The sequence below is a fragment of the Hylobates moloch genome, unplaced genomic scaffold (genome assembly GCF_009828535.3).
Source record: "Hylobates moloch isolate HMO894 unplaced genomic scaffold, HMol_V3 SCAFFOLD_9, whole genome shotgun sequence".
In the NCBI taxonomy this organism is placed as follows: domain Eukaryota; kingdom Metazoa; phylum Chordata; class Mammalia; order Primates; family Hylobatidae; genus Hylobates; species Hylobates moloch.
In genome coordinates, this window is record NW_026652284.1 from 113,017,217 (window position 1) to 113,032,901 (window position 15,685).

The 15,685-nt window shown below is 41.9% G+C and overlaps 1 protein-coding gene across 4 annotated transcripts in view; it reads right to left on the reverse strand.

Moving 5' to 3' along the window:
- The window catches only part of DNAAF11 (dynein axonemal assembly factor 11), a 103,382-nt gene extending 93,609 nt beyond the window's left edge, over window positions 1–9,773 (reverse strand). For 2 of the 4 annotated variants that reach the window (XM_058444417.1, XM_058444419.1), the window contains exon 1: window positions 9,662–9,741. In XM_058444417.1, the coding sequence (XP_058300400.1) occupies window positions 9,662–9,671 (10 nt within the window). In that variant the 5' untranslated portion in view covers window positions 9,672–9,741. Of the gene's footprint in view, window positions 1–9,661 lie in introns of all 4 variants that reach the window. The other 2 variants (XM_058444416.1, XM_058444418.1) reach the window with 2 other exon arrangements.
- Between the last annotated feature and the right edge of the window lie 5,912 nt (window positions 9,774–15,685).

The window sequence follows — 15,685 nt, forward strand, 5'->3', positions numbered from 1 at the left end:
AATCAACCCAGTAATCTCACTACTGGGTATCTACCCAAAGGAAAATAAATCATTCAATCAAAAAGACACCTGTACTTGTCTGCTACTGCAGCACTATTCACAATATCAAAGTAATGTATTCAACCCAAGTCCCCATCAACAGCGGATTGGATAGAGAAAATTTGGTACACATACACCATGGAATACTATGCAGCCATAAAAAGAAAAAAATCACGTCCTTTGCAGCAACTTGGATGCAGCTGGAGGCCATTATCCTAAGTGAATTCATGCACAAACAGAAAATCAAATACCGCATGTTCTCACTTATAAGTGGGAGCTAAACGATGGGTACACAAGGACATAAAGATGGAAACAATAGACCCTGAGGACTCCAAAATGGGGGAAGGAGGGGAGGCAAGGGTTGAAAAATGACCTACTGGCTACTATGTTCACTATTTGGGTGAGGCGTTCACTTGAAGCTCAGACCCTAGCATCATCCAATATACCCATGTAAAAAACCTGCACATGTACCCTCTGAATATAAAATTAAAAACAATAATATATAGTTTGAAATAGCTAGAAGGACCATATCGAAAGTTTCCAACACAAAGAAATGATAAATGTTTTAGATAATGGATATGCTAATTACCCTGATCTGATTACTATACAGTATATGTATTGAAACATCACTATGTATCCCATAAATATGTACAATTATGTCAAAAACAAAATTAAATTAAAAAGTAAAAAAAAAAGATATAAACTCTGCCCTCAAGGAATTTTCAGTCCAGAATTAATGAGATGCAGTGACAACAGTGCATGATGAATGATGAGCTTGAGAGAAGAGTTGGATACCATGAAACATCTAGAAGCACCCAACCCAGCTACGGCTTCAGAAGCAGGCGATGTCGACAGAGATACAGAGCACACATGAGAATTAACCAGAAAAAAAGAAGAGAATGGAGCAGAAGAAACAGTAGAGTGCAAAGGCCAGAAGCAAGTGTATCTTCATTCACTTTGCAGCCACAATATAGTGAACGTACCTTCAGTAATGATGTTGTAGACACAACGGCAGACAGTCCTTGCTTTCATGGAGGTTGCCTGGTAGAAGAGGCAGAAAAGAAGCACAGTGTGCATACCACCGGGGTCATGTGGGTGGTCAGTCATACCCAGAGTTTCTAATCTAGACTTGGGAGAAGATGGCTAAAGCTTCCTATCTTCAGCTGAGACATGGAGGATGAGTAAGATTATTCAAGAGAATGGGGCAGATAAAAGACGATTCCAAGAAGCAAGCTCAGAAGAAGAGAGGCCATAGAAGATTCTGTAAATTATGCGGCATTCATTATGGCTACAGCACAGCATTGAAGGAATTGGGAAATATAAAAAAGCTAGGCAAGTTTGAGTCCATTGTAAAGAGCCCTGGACAGCTAAGGACTTAGAATGAACTTGTACTATTATTTAGAACTGGAACATAACCTAAGGGATAGGATGTGTAGTGCTGTCATGAAAAGATTATGTCAAATCTTTGCCCCACCATTCTCTACCTGTTTATGATACATATATTTGGGCAAAACTGTTTATCTATTTTCCGTTTTCTCATCTGTAAACTGGAGATAATGTTAGCAATTATTTCTTAAAATTTTTTTGAGGATTAAATAATTAAGTAAAGCCCTTAGCACAGTGCCTGGTATACAGTCATTGGTCAATAAATGTCAGTTCCCTTCCTTCTATAAATAAGTAAATAAATAAATAATAAAATGCTTTGGAAGCATTAATATGTTATCATAAGACTATTTCAAGAGAAATGGTATTATAGTACCTATTATGTGGTATAGAAGAAAAATATGCCAAGGCACAATATAAAACATATTGCTTTCACTTCCTTATTTTAGGAAATTTCAAATAGCAAAATATAAGATGCAGATGGTTGAGTGCTAACCAGTATCTGTCTGACTGGAGAAATAAGCTCTTGATGAAGGATATTGACAGCTTCAACCACAGATACATATTCCCCTCACTAAAAGATGCTGTGGAGGAATCCAAGGGTTTAATCAAAACACATCAGCTCGCCTAAGTTTCTTTCCAATTCCTTAATATGAATGAGTTCTCCAAAATTTGAGGGTGTATCAGTAAAATGACTTTGCAGGGAGCAGGGACAGAGGGCACGGTGAGATTGTTTCTGGGATACTGGAGGCTGTCCTGCTGTGTTTGTTTCTAAAGTTTTTCATTACATTAAGCAAAATTCTCAAAACTCCCAAAGCCAATAATTTAGTGTTCATTCCTTCAGGCTTTACATCATGTTTTGTAAACAACTCTTTTTTCCCTACTAGATTAGAATAAAATCAACCAATATGTATTTATTGAAGATTTTGTAGCATTTTCAGACATCTTGAAAGACTATCAGATATGTATATGAAATTGAGAGTTAATAGAAATAAAGGGGTTACAAACAGGTGAAGGTCACCTCTTGCAGCATCTAAAATATTTTTTTAACCATTTTCAATGGAAACTCTTAAAAGCAGGATTGTACACTTGCCTGTCTTTTCTTGCTGACCCAGGCTCATCATAATGAGTGGCAACAGCCGTACTGTACCCCAATCTAGTGATATCTTTAGGGACTACTTAGTGGAGTGTGCTACTGAAAAGCACTAAGTGCTATGGGGCACTGAGAGAAGCACATAGAAAGTAGGATGAGTGCACAGGAGAGAGTGATCGGTGCTACTGAGAAAAGGGAGGTCAGAAGAAGCTTCATGGAGGAGGAGTCTGAGCTGAATCTTTTTTTTTTTTTCTTTGAGACGGAGTCTCGCTCTGTCGCCCAGTGGCGCTATCTCGGCTCACTGCAAGCTCCGCCTTCCAGGTTCACGCCATTCTCCTGCCTCAGCCTCCCGAGTAGCTGGGACTACAGGCACCTGCTACCACGCCTGGCTAATTTTTTTTTTTGTATTTTTAGTAGAGATGGGGTTTCACCGTGTTAGCCAGGATGGTCTCGATCTCTTGACCTCATGTTCCACCTGCCTCAGCCTCCCAAAAGGCTGGGATTACAGGCATGAGCCACCGTCCCCAGCCCTGAGCTGAATTTTGAAATGTGAGTAGATGTTTGTTAGATAAACCAGGAAAGGGCACCTTAGGCCATCGTGGATGACATGATGTACTTCTCAGGTCCCTCTTCAAAACTGAAGGATTAATTCCTCTAGCTGCTGGGGGCTCTGTTGACAGACAGCCCTCAGCTGCCCACCTTCTTCATGAGCTGTCTCAGCCGAAGAGATTGTTCAACCAAGGTCACGCCCTTTCCTTTCCCGGGAAAGCCCACATTCAATGACTGGTTGATGTAGGAGCTATAAAGGCCCAGTTCTTCACCCCAACTTGGGGCAAGTCAGAAGGTTTCATTCCAAGTTTAGATCTCCTGGTTGGTTTCCTAAGGCCTTTGTTAGACACATCACAGCCCAACTTCCCCCTCTGCTCAATTTTGATTTCTTTCCTACCCACCCCAACAATGCTCCCTAATAAACCTCCTGAATGCTAATTCCCACCTAGATATCAGCTTCCTGAGGAGCCTAACCTGGAAGAGTTGATACCAGAAGTGGTGCATGAAAGCAGATGCTAGCTAAGATAGGATTTTGGAGTCAGATTACATGTTGCCAGTGTGGCAAGGACATCGTTATTCCTGGTAGGCAGAACATAGATAGTGCCTGGCCCAAGGCAGTTATGCAATTGTAAAGACTTGCCCTGGTGTTGAACAGAGATAGGATACAAGTGGAAGCGAATGTACTAGTAAGTGTAACGTGTCAGGTGTTAGAGAAACGTGAGAGAAACTGTAACTTAAAGGACAATTACATTGTATTGTAAAAGGCTGCTGCTAAACACAACTGATCAGGAAAGGCTGAGAGAGGAAGTGTGAAACCAGAGGACTGGACTGGGAGCACTATGAAGAGGTTTTCATTTCCTGAAACCAGAGGACGGAGAAAGCTGAGGGCTAGGACTGGTACTTCATCATAAGATTAGCAGTGACATAAGGTTCTGGACATAATAGAGTAATAAAACAGGGTTTACCCTCTAGCCTAAAAATCTGTGCAAAACATACAAAAGTAACTTTTTAAACTTGGGCATAAGGAAATAAAAAGGAAAATTAGAAAGTATTTTGAACAGAATTAAAAATTACAAGGAGGCTGAGGCAGGAGAATGGCGTGAACCCGGCAGGCGGAGCTTGCAGTGATCCGAGATCGCGCCACTGCACTCTAGCCTGGGCGACAGAGCAAGACTCGGTCTCAAAAAAAAAAAAAAAAAAATTACACAGAAAAGCAACATATCAAAGTTTGCAGGATACAGCTAACACATTACTTAGAGGTAAATTTATAGCATTAAATACTTATAGTAGGAATAAAGAAAGGTCTCAAATATTGGCTTCCACTTTAAGGATCTAGAAAAAGAACAAATTAAACCCAACATAAGCAGAAGAAAGTAAATAATGAAGATTATAACAGAAATCAGTGAAATGAAAAGCAGAAAAAAATAGAGAAAAATTAATAAAAATTAAAGCTGGCTCTTTAAGAAAATAAAATTGGTAAACTTTCAGTCAGACTTATCAGCAAAAAAGAGAGAAGACACAAACTGCCAATATTAGGAGTGAGAGAGGTGACATCATATGTATTCTACAGATATTAAAATAATAAAAAAGTAACTTTATGCCAATAAATTCAAGAACGACAATTAAACAGGTGAATCCCTTAAAAGACACAAATTACAAAAGCTCAGTCAAGAATATATAGATGAGCTGAACAGCCATATATCTACTGGATATGTAGTTAAAAACCTTTCTTTCCACAAATAAAACTATGGCACAGATGTCTCCTTTGATTAATTCTACCAAAAACTTAAGGGGAAATAACACCCCATATACACAAACTCTTGTAGAAAATTGAAGAGGAAATAATACTTCCCATTATATTCTATAAGGTCAGAGTTAAAACCAATCAAATGCATTACAAGGAAAGAAAACTACAGATCCATGTACCTCATGAACACATATGTAAAAATCCTAAGCAAAAAATTTAGCAAATCAAATCCAACAATATAATAAAAAGATTACACATTATAACTAAGGGGGAGGTTATCCAATGTATACAAGGTTGATATAATGCTCAGAAATCCAAGTAACATACAATATTAATAAACTAACAAAGTGATAACGTCAGTAGATGCAAAACAGCAGTTGACAAAATCCACCATCCATTCCCGATTTTAAAAAGACAACAACTCGGAAAACCAGAAATAAAAAGGAACTCAACTTGATAAGGAGCATCCACGAAGCACCAATAATCAACATTATATCAAGCGGAGAAAGACTTTTCCTGTAAGAATCAGAAAAAAAGGCCAGGAAATCTGTTCTCACCACTTCAACATTATACTGAAGGTTCTAGCAATAGGCAAGGAAAAAAAAGGCATCCAGGTGGTAGAGAAGTAGAATTATGTCTATTTGCAGATGATATGACTGTCTACAGAGAATATCAAATGGAATCACATAAAAAGCTACTTGAATAAGAAAGTTTGAAAAGATTGCAGAATATAAGATCTATATGAAAAAATCAAGTATACTTCCATACACTAACCACTTATAATGGCATAAAAAATATGAAGTACTTAGAGAAAAATCAGAAAAATATGTGCAAAGTCTGCCCACTGAAAACTTCAAAAATATTGTAGACATTTTGTAAGATCTAAATAAATGGAGATATATCCCTTGTTTTTGGGTCAGAAGATTCAATATTGTTAAGACACTCATTCTCCCCAAATCGAGCTACAGATTTAACACAATCCAGGTCAAAATCCCGGCAGACTTATTTTTGTACAAATTGACAAGATACTACTGAAATTCATATAGAAATGTAAAGGATCTGAATAAAACTTTAAAAGATTAAAAAATTTAGAGGAAAAATACTACTGGATTTCAAGACTACTTATTACAAAGCTCCAGTAATCAAGAGAGTGTGAAATTGGCACAGAGGAAGACAAATAAATCAATGAATCAGAAAAGAAAGTCGAGAACACACATATACATGCCACTGGTTTATCCAAAGGTTCAATTCAATGGAGAGAGCATAGTCCTCAACAAGTGGGGCTGGTACTACTGGATTTCCATATTAAAAAAAAAACACACACACACAACAACAATTTAATCTACATCTCACATCATATACAAAAATTGAGTCAAATGAATGATGGAATAGTGTAAAACCAAAAATTACAAAATTTCTAGGAAAAAAAGAAAAATCTGTGTAAACTTAGCAAAGATTTCTTGGATATGACACCAAAAGCAAGATCTATAAAATAATAAATTAAACCTCAAAATTTAAAACTTCTCTTTCAAAATAATTAAGAGAAGGAAAATATAAGCCATAGATGGGGAGAAAATATTTGCAAATCATATATCTGATGACCTATATCCAGAATATACAGAAGACTCTTAAAACTCAATGATAAGAAAACAAATCAATGTATAAAATGGGCAAAATATCTGAAGGCATTTCACCAAAGAAGATCTATAGATGACAAATGTGTCACAGTAATACAAAATACATTCAATAGTATAAAATTTAAAAATAAAGACACTAGATCTTCTCTAAATCACAATACACACCAGATTAAATGCACAGAGAGGAACTAATTCGTTTTCCTCTCGCCACCGTCCCCAGGCTCGATATTGGTCCTCCTGAGTGGACATGAACACCAAAAATAGTGGTCTCTTCAACTTTACATGAGAATTTGCACCATGACCTCTCTTTTTCTCACTAAACTGTCTCCTACTCCTAAGAGACAATGTAGCAAACATACACAAGAGTGCGGGCTCTGCTTACCATCCCAGATATACCACTTACTGTGTGGCACTGGGCACGCTGCTTAACCTCTTTGTGCTCCAGATTCCTCATCTGCAAAATGGAGATGATGATACTAGTGTCTACCTCAGAAGATTTTTGTGAGAATTCAATGAGTACACACACACAGAAACTTTCAGAACACTGACTAGAAGGCAATAAGCAGCTCAATGAGTGTGAGTGAGCTATTATTATCATCCTTTCTCAGGAGCCCAAATTTCTCCTTTAGTTGTAGGAAGCTGAGAATTGTGGAAAGAGCAGCGAAAGCCAGGAAGCTCGTATCCTAGGTTTGACGTCTGTCCTGACTGACGGGATGTGACATTGGCTGGATCAATGTTCCCCTCCTCATCTCTAAAATGAACAGGTACACTAGATGAACTCTCGAGCAGGGTTTCTCTAAAACCTGTACTAATGACATCCCTGCATCTTTTTTTGAAAAGTACAGGAAAGGCAGCGGAAAAAAGGGCACACACGAGCAGTCAGGAGATGTTAGCAAGAGGCAGAAGGCCATTTATTGGGAAGCACAGGGGAGAGGGAACATGTAAAAAGGGTTTGTGGCACAGCAAAAGAGGACCACTTTCTCCACCCACATCTTTAAAATCTGTCCACTTCGCCTCAGTCCTGTGGGAGGCAGTGCGGTGTAATGCAGGACCCAGAGGAAATCTTCGTGGGTTCTGTTCCCAGCCCTGATAGTTACTGTGTGATTTACTCTCCCTGCCTCACCTAAGAAATGGAGATGTCAGTAATCCTTTCCTGGCTTAAAAGGCTGCTGGGAAGATCAAACAGGAGAATGCAGGTAAAGCATGTTAACCAAGCCTGGCACATCAGAGCTACTCATTGGAGGAGTGCTTGTCATCTGTCCTGCTGCCATGACCTCAGTTCAGCCTACTATCTCCCACTCGAACTCCTACAGGGCCAAGTCATGCCCGTGAACAAAACCTTTTGGTTTCCCTGTGGCTCTTTTGATAAATTTCTAAATCCTAAGTACAAAACCTGTATGAGCGGATCCCTGCCTACCTGTCAGGCCTTCCTTATCTCTTTGCTCTCCACTCCTTCTTTCTGTCTCACACCAGTTCCTGTCAGTGACAATTAGCCACCAGGAAGCCCTGCTCTTTCTCACCTCTGGGCAATTCACTGTGCTTTCCTGTTTCCTTTCCAGACAGCACTGCTTCCTCAGAGAAGCCTCCACCCACCTTGGGGTTAGGTCCCCTGCCCACACCCTCAGGGCACAGGCACCCCTCTCTCTCCTGGCTGTAACCACTCTACTTGGGTTTGTCTTCTCCCTCCCTAGGAGGGTAGGCCCACATCTGCCTCCTTCCTCACTGTATCCTGCATTCAATACCTGATTCAAGGTAGACACTCCGATGCAAGCCTGACAAGTTAATGATTTAACAAATGAAAGTGGGCACGACTCAGAGAAAGAGGGCAAAGGAAAACTCACGACACAAAAAAGCGAAGAAGAGGAGGAGGAGGAGGAGGAAGAGGAGAAGGAGAAGAAGAAGAAGAAGAGGAGGAGGAGGAGGAGGAAGAGGAAGAGGAAGAGAAAGAAGAAGAAGAAGACCAACTAGGGTGAGACCAGGGGATGGGGAAACTGCCCTGAGAAGAGAGGAAGAAATATCAGTAGCTGATTTAGGAAAGGAGTTTCAACATTTACAAATCACTCTCCCTCGACCCCCACTTCTCCCACTTGCAGGCTGTCAGGTCTTCCAGGGCAGAAAGCCCATCATCTGGAGCAGTCTCTTGATTTAAAAAAAGTTAATTATGACATTTTTACAATGATAAGTGATCAATTAGGTAGAGCTGTACAAAACTGCCATATGGGGAGCTCAGAAACGTTGTCGATATCAAAATGGTTCATACAGTATAAATAACTTACCGCATCACCTTGCAGTTTGTTAGTATATTTTTAAAGAAACACGTTTACGGCCAGGCACAGTGGCTCACGCCTGTAATCCCAGCACTTTGGGAGGCCGAGGCGGGCGAATCAGCTGAGGTCAGGAGCTTGAGACCAGCCTGGCCAACATGGCGAAACCCCGTCTCTACTAAGAATACAAAAATTAGCCTGGCGTGGTGGCGCATGCTTGTAATCCCAGCTACTCAGGAGGCTGAGGCAGAATTGCTTGAACCCGGGAGGCGGAGGCCGCAGTGAGCCGAGATCGCGCCGCTGCACTCCAGCCTGGGCGACAGAGCAAGACTCTGTCTCAAACAAACAAACAAAAAAAAACAAACAAAAACACGTTTATAACACTTACTGTGTCTAAAACAGTACTCTGATTGCCTTTATTTTGGAGCTGAAGAAGCTGAGGCCCAAGGGGTGAAGTGACTCGCTCAAAGTCACAGGAAGAGGGAGGACTTCAACCCTGGCTCCAGAGTCGGGACCCTCCACCACTAGGCTACACTGCCTTCGGGAATGAGTCCGAAGATTGCGGCTTGGAGACAGTGACTGGCCCACGTTCACAGCCAGTAAGGAGCCACTAGGCCGGAACCCGGTGTGTCTGGCGCCAAAACCCCTGCACCTTCCCCGACCCCTTTCCTGGAGTCCAGTGCCTTTCTGCCTCTTCCTCCCCTTCCTACGGCCCCGCCCATTTTACAGATTAGGAACCTGAGCTGGAAAAGGCCAGGCTGTCCGGCCAGTCTGCAGAGGACCTGGTGCAGCCCGGGGCTGCGGGGCGGAGGGTCGGGTAGGGCTGGGGTCCGCCCAGGCGCTGGGGAACCCGCAGCGCAGGGCTGGAGCGGGCGGCGAGGATCCCACGAGACCCGGGACGACTTCCACAAGGGGAACGATCGAGGACGGAAGGTGGAGGGGGGCTTACTCCAGCCCATGGCGCCTCTCCAGTTCGCTGGCCCCGCAAGCCGGACCCGGACCTCGAAGGACGCTTTTCACCCTTCACCTCAGCTCTTCAGTGCGTCCCCATCAGAATTCGGGAGCCAAGGCAACGGGGACTCTACGGCGGCCGCGCGGGGCCAAAACACGCCGCGTTTCCTGAGCTCCGCAGCGCAAGCAAAGGAGACCGCAGTGAAGGGGCTCAGCAGCCAGGGGCTCCCCAACTCAAACCCAGTCTTCGTCCTCCTCGCACCTCCGACTTGCCACACACTGCTTCCCTCTCCCCGAATCAATGGTTTAGACTGAACAAAGTATCCGGACGCTTCTCTTTTCTGTGCCTTCCAGACCACCTTTGACTTTTTCCTTCTTGTGTTTGATTTACAGCTTCCAGAGCCAAGAGATCTGGATTTGGCCCCCCACTCTACCAGCGGCGTGACCTTACACTTCCTTCTCCTCAGCTTCCACATCTGTAAGATGAGAAATAACCTAAGAGAATCACTGTGAAGCTTTAATTAGATAATTTGAGTGAATGAAAGACCCTATAAAAACAACAAGCTCACTATAAAGTTTCGTTGTCGTTGTCATATTCCAGCTTTTTAAAGTCACTCCCCAACACCCATTTCCGGCTAACAAGCTTTCCAAAAACGCCACCCATTACCCCCTCCATCAATTTCCCTATTCTCCACTCTCTTAATTGTAAAATGTAGGAAGTATATCTCCTACAGCCCCACACTCCCCTCACGTTTCCCCAGATCCTTCTCCAAAAGTGTGCAACGCGCCTTCTCCCATTCTAAACTAGGAAGCCCATCAGCAAGCTCATTCATCCTCAGATCTTAGTGTTAGCACTTTAATGCATTAGCTTCCCAAGAATTTTTAAAAGGTACCATTATTATGAAAGTAATTATTATTCTTTATTTGCAGAAAAAGGAGGGGGGCAATATGTAAAAGATAAAACCTTCTCCCATCCCAGTCGCTGTAAACAGTATGGAGTGCGTGCTGCTTATCTTGATGTGTGTATTACGTTTGCATTTTAAAAGAAGATTCCTAGAGCAATGCTGAGTGCAAAGAAATTAATTTTTCTAGCAAATAGCTGTTAAGCATTTACAGCTGGCAATTATTAGTTTGCCAGGTAGAGACAAGGTCATGAACTTGGAGAGAGGCAGGAAAGTCTAACAGAGTGAGGTGATGGGGGGAAGCAGACACATCAGTTTGACAATAAAGAGAGCTAGATAGAAGGGATCTTCGAACAGTAAGAATGAGAGATTAGATCGGGGGTAATGGGGGCCTTAAATGCCAGGCCAAAGGAATTGAACTGGAAGAGTGGGATTTCAGGCACTATTTCCCTGAATATTTGGATTTCCAAGGGGAGAAATATTTGGATTTCCAAGGAGGCCTCCCAAAAGGCACTCAAACTATAAACTTACCTGACATCCACTATTATTTTTCTGAAAGCAGGTTAGTGTGAGGTGAACAGTATTAGCTCTGGCATTGGAAACATAGATTAAATACACAGATTTATTACTGTGTGGCATCAGACAGATGACTTCAACCTTTGAAAGCTGAAACGTCTCTATTTCCACATGATGATGACAATATGGGTAAACATCTATGGTCGTGCCACTGACACGCTGACACTGACACGTGACACTGAGCGCTGATGTCTGATTACTCACAAAGGAGATGAAATGCTATGAGCAGCAGGCAAGTTTAGCAAATTCGCCTGTGCTTGAATAGTGCATTTTAACAACAAGGGGTTCATCAAGGCTAAAAAGGATCTAGTTTCTAGAAGGAAGCTGCTACTGGGTAGAAAGATTAGTTTCTAAGCTGACAGAGGCATGAGGTCAGGCCTGCTATAAAGGATCTCAGCTTGCAGTGAACTAGGATTGCGCCATTGCTCTCTAGCCTAGGTGACACAAAGAAACTATGTCTCTTAATAAAAATTAAAAAAAAATAATAAAAGATCTCAGCCTCTGGATCAGGAGACAAAGGGAGCCACTCCAGAACTGTAGAAAGTTCTCAAGAGCAATTGCAACCCAGGTATTTGACATGTTGGCTCTAAGCTTCTATCCTCACTCTCAGGCCTACTCACTGTTGACATAAAAAAAGAAACTGAGGTAAAATTAATGTATATAGTCCCAGCTACTTGGGAGGCTGAGGTGGGAGTACTGCTTGAGCCCAGGAGTTCGAGGCTGCAGTAAGCCATGATCACTGCACTCCATCTAAGCTTCTATCCTCACTCTCAGACCTACTCACTGTTGACCTAAAAAAAGAAACTGAGGTAAAATTAATGTATATAGTCCCAGCTACTTGGGAGGCTGAGGTGGGAGTACTGCTTGAGCCCAGGAGTTCGAGGCTGCAGTAAGCCATGATCACTGCACTCCATCCTGGGTGACATAGTGAGACTCTGTGTCTAAAAAAAAAAGTCGGGGTGCTGCTGCGTTGGGTGCCTGATGAGAGCCTGGTCTCCACTTCCAAGATGGTGCCTCACTGCTGCATTCTTCTGAGGAAAGGAGCCCTCTGTCCGCACATGACAGAAGGGATAGAAAAGGTGAAAAGGGGTGAACTCCGTTTGGCAAGCCCTTTTGTAAGGGCATCTGATCCTATTCATGAGAGTGGAGCCCCTATGACTCAATCACCTCCTTAAGGCCATGCCTCTTAATACTGCTACATTGGGGATTACATTTCAACATGAATTTTGGAGGGAACAAAAACATTCAAACCACAGCAGCCCCTTTGATAACTAGAGAGTTCAAGAGTAAGATTGAGGCCGGGCGCGGTGGCTCACGCTTGTAATCCCAGCACTTTGGGAGGCCGAGGCGGGCGGATCACGAGGTCAGGAGATCGAGACCACGGTGAAACCCCGTCTCTACTAAAAAATATAAAAAATTAGCCGGGCGTGGTGGCGGGCGCCTGTAGTCCCAGCTACTCGGAGAGGCTGAGGCAGGAGAATGGCGTGAACCCGGGAGGCGGAGCTTGCAGTGAGCCGAGATTGCGCCACTGAACTCCAGCCTGGGTGACAGAGCGAGACTCTGTCTCAAAAAAAAAAACAAAAAAAAACAAAAACAAACAAACAAAAAAAAGAGTAAGATTGAGAGTTTAAAAGTGATGAGAAAGAAAATAAACTTTCTATCTGAGGAATGGGAGCCCCCTTTAAATTATCAGGCCCAGAGAGGCACTGAAATGTGACAGCAGTCAAGTTCCAGTCCCCCATCCCCTTAAGCTAAGTAATCGTTTCAAAGCTGCCTGCCGTATGGTCTCTAGACTGTGTGTTGCCACCAATGGCTATAAATTAACCTAACAATGCTGTACACTGGACATCATAACTCATTCCCTACAGTTTAACAATGTACAACCAATAACTAATCAATATTATTTCTGTAAACCAGTGAGAATTCCTAACAAGCAAATTTCGTAGTCACCCCTCTCCTGATTAGTCCTTTTTTCTTTAAAACTGGAACCTCAACTTTGTTCTCCAGAGCACTTCCCAGTGTTTCCCAGGTTTCAGTCCTCAACCTTGGGACTATGTGTGTGCACCATCATGCCTGGCTAATATTTTTTTAGATTTTTTTGTAGAGATAAGATCTCACTATGTTGCCCAGGCTGGTCTTGAACTCCTGGCCTCAAGAGATCCTCCCGCCTGGACATCCTAAAGTGCTGAGATTACAGGTGTGAGCTACCGTGGCTGGTGCCTAGTGCCCTTATATTGGACTTCCAATATTGGACTTTCATCAAGAATAAAAATAAATTTTTATCAAGAATAAAAATAAATTTTTATTCTTGATAAATGGCTTAGTCTTAGATATTTCATTATAGAAGTAACAACAGACTGGAACATGTGCCTTGGATTTTTCCTGTGAAATTTTATATCTGTGGGACTCAAGTATTCTGTTCATTCATTCATAAGTGAATAAACAATCAGGCTGTCATTCTACTGGAGAAAAATCTCTAAGATATTTTTAAGCACTGTGCGCTCAACACTGCCCATGTACTTTGAAATTATTAACTCAATTCTCAGAGTAACTCTCAAGTAGGTCATATTGTCATGAACATATTACAGATTAGGAAACTGAAGCCCAGTGATATTATTTTACTAAAGCATAGTGAATCAGAATTTTGTGCCTAAACCTTAATTCTATACTGTATCATTTTTTAGACTGAGAGCTACTCGAGGGCAGAGAGGGAATTTTGTTGTTGTTTCTTTGTTTCCATCCCTGAATCCTAGCTCTCAGCACAACTCCTGACACTTACTGGGTGCTCAATAAATACTTGTTGAAGGATTGAATGGAGTCAGTGAGCCAATTTCTTCAAGAGCTTGGCTGTCTTGGGTGTAAGGCCTACATCTTGTCACTTCAGTAGGATCACTAACCACAGAGGTGTCCCTGTTGTAAAGGAATCTAGCAGGCTTACCAGGAAGGGTACCTCATTCTCTGGTTATTGGACAGTTCTTTTTCTTGGGAGCTTTTCACCAAAATCTAGGATAAGATCTGGTTCCAGGGGCAAGGTCTTGACAGATTGTCCTGACACTCTGGTGGAGCAGTGTTTGGCTCTGTGTCCCCACCCAATTCTCATCTTGTAATGCCCATAATTCCCACGTGTTGTGGGAGGGACCTGGTGGGAGGTAATTAAACCAGGGGGTGGATCTTTCCCTTGCTGTTCTCGTGATAGTAAATGGATCTCACAAGATCAGATAGTTTTAAAAGTGGGAGTTTCTCTGCACAAGCTGTTCTCTTTGCCTGCTGACATCCACGTAAGACGTGACTTGCTCTTCCTTGCCTTCTGCCATGATTGTGAGGCCTCCCCAGCCACGTGGAACTGTAAGTCCAGTTAAACCTCTTTCTTTTGCACATTGCCCAGTCTGGCGTATGTCTTTATAAGCAGCATGAAAACAGACTAATACAAGCAGAGACAAGCTTTGGATGATAAAGCAGGGAAATCAGCAACATCTTCTTTGCAGTTTGTCATGGGCCAGGCTGGGCTGGTTATGATGTGTCCTTCCTCAACCCAACATCACAGTCACTGTGTTTCTTAGAAACAGAGGACCCGGGGGTATGAAGGACATGTGTGCAATGTGCTGTGATTGTCACAGTCCACTGACAGGGAGGACAAATGGGAAATCATGATGTGACAGCTCTAAGTAAAGTCAAGTTCATTTCACTCAAAGTGAATGAAAGAGTTTAAAGAGTTGTAGTGTGTGTCTGTTTATGCAAATTGTTGTTCCAAATAGACTTATTTCTTTGGCTGCTGGAACTATAACAAGATGAGCTATGCTTCCTGAAAAAACAGGTGTGACATTTTGTGTATACAAGTAGAAAAAATAAATCTTAAAGAGTGTGTGTGTGTGTGTTTTTTTTTTATTTTAGTAACAGCAAAATAGTCCTCCTACTTCTTTTATGCTGGATAAATTCTAGGGACATTTGCCTAGAAAGCAATTTAGTTCTTTTTATTTTCATTTTAATTTATATAATTTCGTATTTTTTATGATGTGTAACCAATATTGTGACTAGAATTCCACCATACTTTGCATTTATTTTTCTTCAGAAAAGTTTCTACATTGCAACTTTATGAAAGGTAAACCAAGTTCCAAAGTTTACCAGCACCACTACAAGTCTCAGTTCCTTCCTTTCATCATCCTGTTCCTTTATCCCTTTTTCCTTACCCCTTTCCCCCTCCTGTCTTCCCTTCCCTCCTTTCTTTTTTTCCCTCCCTTCTTTCCTTCTCTCCTTGGTTCATTTCTTCCCTCGTTCCTTCTTTATTTCCATCAGCATGTATTTATTGATTACCTTCCATATACCAGGCACCTTGAGGACTAATTGACACATTACATGTAAAACCCTTAGAAGAGTATTTGACATGTAGAAAGTACTCAGTATGAGCTATTAGGTTGGTGCAAAAGTAATTGCAGTTTTTGCCATTTAAAAGTAATGGCAAAAACCGCAATTACTTTTGTACCCAATAACTATTCCTTTTTTTTTTTTTTTTTTTTTTGAGACAGAATTTCACTCTTGTTGCCCAG